The sequence below is a fragment of the Pinus tabuliformis genome, chromosome 5_2, assembly GCF_031772625.1.
Source record: "Pinus tabuliformis cultivar Carrire ecotype Pingquan chromosome 5_2, CPIR1, whole genome shotgun sequence".
Taxonomy (NCBI): Eukaryota; Viridiplantae; Streptophyta; class Pinopsida; order Pinales; family Pinaceae; genus Pinus; species Pinus tabuliformis.
The window spans coordinates 834,188,724-834,197,757 of record NC_142306.1 but is presented as its reverse complement, the minus strand read 5'-3'; the positions used below and the strand labels follow the sequence as shown (position 1 = coordinate 834,197,757).

Sequence of the window (9,034 nt, the reverse complement as noted above, 5' to 3'; positions counted from 1 at the left end):
ATTAGTAGGCACGTCCATATGTGGCGTCTCTTGGTGTGAATCGGCATTATGTTAAGGTTATTGATGATTTGCCATAAATGTTCAGGGATACTTTCAATGGATTTTTTTGTGCAGAGAGGACAGATTTCTGGGAAGCTCTATAATTTTGTAGTGGTCTTTAATGAGGAGGAAAGATTTAGTTGACTGTAATCCATTATTAGGAGAAAATATTTATTTGACTGTGCATGCATGGAATGGGTTAACTTCATTAACTTTAAAACTAGCAGGATATCATGCACCTTCCTTTGTTTGCATGGCTGAGCCCTGTGCCTCTGTCTCTCGTCCATTACTAATATTATTCATGAACTGAAGTTTCCTCTTTTTTGGCGGAGGATTCTGAATCCCTTTAATGACCATATTTTCCTCACTCCCTCGCTGCATCGCCTCCTGTGGTGTAGGTTCAGAAAATTTCATGGGCAAAGATAATATAGGAACAGTACGAAGGAAAGTTACAGGGGAGTTGGCAGAAGACAAAGTTGCACCATAGCTCCTTTCTACGTTATGAATATCCAGAGTGTTTGTGGGAGACCTGCAGCTCATGTCATTGGCATCTTGGAGAAATGGATGACTCAGTAATTGGGCACTAGTCCACCTCTCTGCAGGGTCCTTTCTGAAGCATTTCTCTAGAAAATCATGGCCCTCACTAGATAAAGATTCTGGAAACTCAGGAAGTTCATGTGGGCTAGCAATTTTGTACATTGCAACCAGAGGATGAGAAACATTATTCCATGGAGGCTTTCCTGTGGCCATCTCCACAACAGTACATCCTAGAGACCAAATATCTGCAGGAGTCCCCTGTTCAACCTGCTTTGCAACCTCTGGAGCCATCCACCTTGGAGTTCCAGACAACTTCACTTTTCCATTGCCTTTACCAACTATTCTAGCAGACCCAAAGTCTGCTAACTTCACTCCAGAGGACCCAACCAAAACATTCCTAGCCTTGATATCAGAGTGCACAATGCCCTGGCTGTGGAGATAATGGATGCCTTTTAGAATCCCAGCAGTGTAGATGCGAATAATAGATTCATCCAGTTTCCCTTCAAACTGCTTCACAATGTCTGACAGGCTCCCTCCACCCATGTATTCCATCAACATATTCCTCTGGTGGACACCATTTTCCACTGTGTGATTTTCACCTAAGAACTTGACAATCCATGGAGAGTCCAGTTTCTGCAGAATTTTGATTTCATTTTCCATGGCCAGCAATGCAGCTTCACTGCTTTCATTGCAATCTATGGATTTCACAGCTAAGAGTCCCCCAGTGGCCTTATCTATGGCCATGTTAACAGTACCGAATGCTCCCCTTCCAATCACTCTTCCTCTCACCCATTCTCTTGGTGTGTCACAGTTCCTGCCAAACATGTTTGCTGGGGAAAAACGAATGCCTGATGACATTGCAACTCAAATCTTCAGAACTCTACAATTTAACTCAACAGCTTCCCAAGCACAGGGATCAGGCGTTTCTGTCATAAAATTATATATTACATGTTTGTTTTTGGGTGAAACTGTAAATGATATAGCAAAATAAATATTTATAAGCACATGAATATAATATTTTTATAATTTTATAATAAAGTGAAATTTAAGCCAGTCTAACCAGGCTTCAAATTTGTCCTGAAATTATGTAAATTTTGACGAGATTTTGATAAAATTGAGTTGAAATTTGATAAATCTAAATTATAGGTATTAAATTTTAAGATTTTGGGTATCACAAGGTTTTTAATGGTGTTAAATCAATTTCTAAAATCAAAAATACTATTCAGACATTCCTACTGTTAAATTTTCTAAAAGGAAAATGTAGGATTCCACAAACTTTTAGCTGTTTGCTTGAATTTATAGTTAAAATTTAATATCAATTTTAAGAGAAATTCTTGGGCGTAAATCACAAACGCGTTTCGAACCAACAATCGTGACGATGAACCACACTTGTTGGTTAGAAACGCGTTGACAAATGATTTATCTTGTGATTTATGGCAAACAATTTCTCTTAAACTTGATATGGATCACAGAAGCCTCAATTCAACAATTAATATCAATTTTCAAAAACAACTATGATGATTATAGAGTTCAGGCTTCTGTGATCCATATGAAGAATGTGAAAGATTTTTCAGCGAAAATCACATGAAGTATCATTTGTCGATGCATTTCGAACCAACTATAATGATCATAAAAAAATAAAAATAAAATATTATGTGTGAAGAGTTTAACCGTTGAAGTACCAAATCCACCCACCTGTTCCGAAAATAATTACAGATTCACCTCAAAGCCAGAATATGTAAAGGGCATCGATGCACATCATAATTTCCAGTTACTGCGTGACGGAGCGGGTAATAATTCTCCCTCCCATGCATACGAGAAACTGTACACTACGGTGCTTTTTATATGTTTCAGATTTCACGTGGCGTTCAGTGTGGAACAACCTTGAGGCTGCATCGTATAAATATGTATTTGGGTGGAGGAGACGGCAGATTTCACCGACAAAGAATTACTACGATGCCGTTTGATTATTTTATGTTTGGGAGGTTTTGGCTACAATTTCTCTAAATAAATTTGGTTAGACAGTAATTTTATGTTATTTAAAATCATTTGAGCGTATAAATTATAAATTAAGACGTTAAAATAATAATAATAATTAATTTTTAAAATTATGATTAAATATTTAGTTAAAATGGATTATAATAATTAAATTTTAAAATTATGATTGAATATTTAATTCAAATAGAATATAAATTAAAATGTTAAAATAATAATAATAATTAAATATTTAGTTTAAATAGATTTTTTATAATAATTAAATTTTTAAAACTAATAATATAGAAATGTTTTTCGATTTTTTAAAAACAAAATTTTTAAATACTATTTGTTTTTATATATATATATTTTAAATTGATTTTATATGAATAAAATCTTAATACAAATAAGAATATACAATTATTGTATATATTAATATTTTTATGAGTGAGAATAAAGAGTCTTAATTTTCTTTATTTTTCTCCAAATTTTCAATTATAACCAGATTCATTTACAATTTACAATTTTCCACATTTAAATCTATATCAGGAGTATTTATCATTATTAGCTTTAAATTTTTATGTTATTTTATAATAAATGTTTTTCCAAACCATTTCTAATAAAATTTTCTATTCTTTATTTAAAACGAAAAAAAAAATAACAAAAAAGATGTGTATGTTTAAGTCAAAATGAAAGCATAATATATTTACATATAAGCTCAATTAATAATAAAAAATTAAAAGTAAATAAAATAATAAAATTTGATTTGTTATGTTGTAATTTTGTTTTTATAAATAAAATTATGAATCGTTTTTAGATGAAAGAAAATCATAGTATGTTTATCACATTAAAATATATCGCATATAAATAGTAGTTATAAATTAAGATTCATTTTAGTATATAAATTAAAACAAGTGTTGGAGGATAGCTATAGCCACTGCCACTCAAGTTGGAAATTATACTCTGTGAAAAATTACATAAAAAATTACAACTTACATTGGTGAATGTTGAATTCATAGTAGTCAACATGTAAATTGAATCCTATAGCCTTGCATTGGAAGGCATTGAGATGTGAAGTGGATAAATTAATTAATGTCCAAGGCACTAGGACAAGCATAAATTTTGGTGGATAGTAACCACTAGAAAGTCTACACATTTATAGTTTTACTCCTACAAAAGTGCTGAGGAAAACATAAATAATGGTAGGTTGTCATTTTTTATAAAAAGGCTTGCTTAAATTATGATGGAAATTAACTAATGGAAAATATGTTATTTACATGAGTATAAATTAAGATTAGAGTTAAGATTAAGATGTAAGAATAGAGTTATGACTAGCCTAGATCCATAACTCCGGATCTACCATCCTAAAGGGATCAAATCTATTTTCACCTTAAATGAAATTTAGATTTATTCCCTCTAGATGATGCCTGGTAGATCCAAAGTCAAAATAAATATAAACTAGCTACATATATACTTTCTCTTATATATATTATATATAATATCAATGTGAAAAATTATAAAATATGTTCTCCAAAATCGCAATTGTCCCATTGATCACCAACATAAGAATGGTGATAGGGTCTGCATAAGCATGCACATAGATATTAGGTCATAAGAATTTGTACTAAAAATACCATTTATAAAATAATTAAAAAAATTCCCCAATGGGGCGAATACTTGTGGAATCATTAAGACGGAGGGGCCAACCACCCTCATTCACTTGGCACAGGAGTTAAGGATGTGTTTCAAGCACACTTTATGTGCTAAGTCTGAGATGATTTTTCTAGAGAAGGATAGAGATATAGGTGGTAGAATCGAATTTGTAGATTGACGTTGGATTAGCAAGGGTATGGGAGTTAAGGTGGCGAAAGAATTTGGATATTTGGATGTGCAAGGTGGCTTTGTGTATGTATGTATCCCTGCTCCTCCAACCACGCTTAATAGGAAAAGGGTTCAAGTTGACTTTGATGGCATTGCATATTCCTCGGTTGCAATTCAAAGCACTCAAATTTGGGATTTGGGCTTTAGGGGCTCTTCTCAACTCACTTTCCACGTCTTTGAGTTTCTGCAATGGTTGTTGAGGCGAGGCTCGAGTGAAGGGGAAAAAGTGTTGGAGAACCTTCTAGCTTTCAATTTTCTGGTAAGGCTTTTAGGCCTTTTATCAAGGATGGTTTACCTTATTCTCTTTCATTGGTTCACTTGCATGTCTATTGGTTCTTTTGGTCTGTACTTGGGTCTTATAGCCAGTCCTAGCCTTACATTTTGGAGGGTCTTAGTGGTTTGGGAAAAGTATCCTCTCTACGCATTGGTGTGTTTGGTTCTAGAAACTTGAACAAGGATGGTTGGTGAGATTCTTGGGTTTACATCTCAAAATTCTTATTGCTTCGTGGCTCGAAGGGTTGTTCTCGAAAATTACGGGCCCTATTTAAACTCTGTCCCGTTCTTCCTATTACTTGGTTGTGTTTTGAACCTGTGCATTGTTAATATAGGTACCATTGTGCTTTTTGGGGGGACTTTTGTGATGGTTAGTGGGAATTTCACTGTCATATATCTTTTGTATTAGGGGTCGAGGCTAGTTGAAGCCTCTCGTGGGTTGAAGGGGTCACCTAGTAGGTGTTATAGAGGTGTGCTCTCTTAGGGTCGAGACTCTTAAGAGGGTGTGGCAAATATGCCTCCCCATCATGATATGGCTCGTCAAAGACTGGGTGAGAGGAGAATTCAAGGTCAACAATAGCACTGTGAATATATCCATGGAGAAAAAATCGACCCTCCTGCACCAAGGTATTTTTTAAGGATTCAAATATTATTCTTATTTACAGTATTATAAGTAGTTATTCTGGTTTGAAAATTCATACATATAGAATGTAGGAAAATATTCAACAAAAAACATGTAATTTACTATTAAATTTTTTTAATTTTTGGCGAATATTTTCCATTTAATCATATATATGTAAAAAATATGAGAGTTTTTTAACTAAATTGACAAATATTTTTTTCTTCAGAAAATGTTCGAAAAATAGTCAATTAGCAAAATTTCGCCCCTAAAATTTTCCCTATCCTTCACTGGAAGACTAAGGTAGTGTGATTAGACAACTAGGTGATGCATTGGACCAATTCAACTTAGACTGACAAGATGATCATAGTGACATCATGGATTTTATGAACCATATCTGTCACAACTTGTGGGAGATACATGATTGACTAGTTAGCCTTTGGAGAGGGTAGTGGTGCATCCATGATCAACTTGACCATATGGAAACTTGTTTGGTTCACATGGATGGGCATTTGCATTGTGGTTTCAGACCTCCACCACCCCCTAGATCGGGTCCAGATCATTCGTCTCCAGTAAACACTTATGATGTATGATGTTTGTTGGTTGTCTCTTTGTTTTTGGGATGTTTTTCCATTTCTTGTCTGTAAACTTATGTAAAGAATTTCCATTTTGGAAATTTGCTATGTATTTTAGCATGCTATTGTTGGCCAATAAATATAATAAAAGTAAGTCTAACAAAATTTTGAGGAGCACCACAACATGATATAATCTCTTAAATTAACAAAAAAAAATTGGTTAAAAAACAACAACAATTTGTTGATAAGCCCACTCACATTGGTGCATTATGTCATGACCTCAAGAAAAATGTGACGGTAAAATAATAAAATCATAATTTTAACTTTCATCAATGAACAAAAGCTATTAAGCACTAAGTGTTGGTTTTCGTTATCCACCTATAATTTTCTTATTGTGTGGCATTATAATAGTTTGGAGTTTGTTAATTGTTTTGTTTCTATGTGCATTTCATTATGTTTGAAATATTATAATATTAGTTTATGATATATGTTATGTTACGGGGTAAATTCTCTCTGGAGTAGTGAAGGTAGTGAAGGCAGTGAAGGAGGCACACAAACAAGGTATCTATAACTAACCAGGGAAAAATCCTTCATCTCTACCCATTTTTTAATGAAATCTCCATATCGAAGTTGTTAATAGAAATTTCTTTGGCCTTGGAAATGAATTCAAGGGTGGGAGGGGGTTACCCCTCCTTCCGAAATTCACTAAATGGCAGGTTTTCCCAAATTGGAGGAATACCTAGTCCTAAGGGGAGTACCTCTGAATCCTCCCATCTACCAATCTTGAGAGACTAGTGGCAAAGGAGCTTACGAGGTCATTGTATTCCAAATCCCCTCAAAACCCTAGATTCATCATCCCTTCCAAAGTATTACATGACTATAGAAGACACATGCGAGATCACACTTTCATTTGCAAATTTATAGGGATATGGCCTACGGAGAAGGATATGGAACGATGGATACAAGACACATGAAAGCCAAAAGGAGAGGTGGACTTAAGATTAGGGCCAAAAGGATTCTTTACAATAATATTCTCCAATCTTGAGGACAAGGCTTGGGTTTTCGAAGGAGGACCGTATTTTTTCAACAATGTCGGACTTTATATCAGGTATTGGGAGGCTTCTTTCAATCCTGATAAGGAAGAGTTTACAAAAGCACCGGTATGGGTCAAAATTTACTCACTTCCTATGGATTTTTGGATACCAGAAATCCTAAAAGGAATTTGACAAGAACTAGGGTGTTTCGTCAATCTCTCATAGATCAATAAGAAGGGAAAAAACATGTCATATGTCAAGTTATGTGTATACATGAACATATCTCAACCATTACCGGACTCCGTCGAGCTAGATTACGAAGGGGGGATTTGGAATCAATCCCTGGACTACGAACATGTCTCATTCAGATGTCAACTCTACCATGAACATGGACATATAATCCGAGAATTCCCACAAAGAAGGAAGGCACAACCTATTAGAGGTCTAACAACCTCTGACGAATTCACCAAAGTCCAAACCAAGAGATGAAACAACAAGAATCGAGGCTCAACTACATCCAAGATAACTGAGGAGAAAAATCCCTACTTTGCGCGAGAGGATATGGAGGAAAACATGAAAAAAGGCGAGGGTGCACAAATGGTAAACCTAACAGCGGAACCATCTCAAGAGCACAACGAGGCCAAATGCAAAATGGAGGAAGAAAATTGGCAAGTTTTGATCTCTATACGTTACCAAGTTTGTATGAGGTGGCCCCCCTATTAAACCATAAAGAAGCATACCTATTAGAGGAAGAAAAAGTTCTAGTATACATGATAAATGGTTGGGCCCAAAACTACCTAGAAAATTTGATCTTGGATAATAGAGAATTATACACTAATGATTATCTTCGTTGGAAAACAAAGTGTCAAGATCTATTGAATGAAAAAATAGCTCAAGCATTCCAAACTTTCAAGGAGAAGGGGAAAGAAATTCTGAATAATGAATCAAAGAAAAATGCAAATACGCTGAAGAAATAAGCCAAGTAACACAAAAAAACACCCTAGGTGAGTCAGGACCAAGAAACTGTTATGTTGGATAATCCACCTTCTCTACTTAACCTTTCATCATGCATATTATCTCATGGAATATTAGAGGGGTAAATAGTAAAGGGAAACAATGATATTTTAGTGAACGTATTAGAACATAAACTCAAGTTGTCATTATACTAAAAGAAACCAAATTAACTATTGAGAGATGGCAACAAGAAATTCCAGTTTAATTTGTCCTTGAATTAAATTGTGAATTAAAATAGAATTCTTTTCTCATAGAAATTTGAAAATAATTAATTAAATTTAATTAACTTAATTAATTTAGGAAATTCGAATTGGAAGTCTTTTAAAAGACATGTATATGTTCTCCCTAACTTATAGGAGTTTAAGATGAGATATGAATGAGTTGTAATTAGTTAACTCAGTTTACTGAGTTAAGTCTAGTTAAATTAGTTCCAATCAATTTCAGGAACTAATAGTGAGTAAACAATCAGTTGGGACACTAGTGACCTAATTAGTGCTACTCTAGTTAACTGAAGGTTCCACCATCAGAAACTCATGCATGCTGATTCTGAGAAAGACCCAGTTGAGACTAGAGTGTAGGGACAATGTACTATTTGTTTTAGATTTTTCTAATTTGCACTAATAGTGCATGCATTCAAGACTAATCCTTGAGGGAATACGCTATTTTTAGAGGTTTTATTTCCCTTTAAATACAAACTATCCTTCATAGGAACTACACATTGGAATAGAGACTTGGAGAGCTTTTGAATTGGCTAAGATTTTGCCTTGAGCTGTCTTATGAGTTGGAGATCGAATTTGTTGAGTGTTGGGATTGTTCTAGAGAGAACAAGCATTGTAATTTCATCTTGATTTTCCGTATTAATACAAAACAAATAGTGGGGTTTTGAGTTGTGGCTTTCCCCGTATATTTATTATTTTATGTGACTTTGATTCTCTTCCTCTATTCCTCATCTTTTCTCGATGTTTATGGGCTTCCACTGTAAAGAGTAGAAGTAGATTCTTGTCTCTTTCTTTAGAAAATTGCATTAGCTTGTGAATCTATAGGTTTTTCTACATTAACAAGGGGGAATGTCTAAAATTTCAGGCTCT

At 34.3% G+C, this 9,034-nt stretch overlaps 1 protein-coding gene across 1 annotated transcript; it reads right to left on the bottom strand.

Annotated features, from left to right (window-relative positions):
* Positions 1-270: 270 nt before the first annotated feature.
* Positions 271-1,434, bottom strand: LOC149161918 (mitogen-activated protein kinase kinase kinase 20-like). Its single transcript, XM_089435042.1, has one exon. The coding sequence runs from the start codon at positions 1,432-1,434 to the stop codon at positions 271-273; it is 1,164 nt and encodes a 387-aa protein (XP_089291168.1).
* Between the last annotated feature and the right edge of the window lie 7,600 nt (positions 1,435-9,034).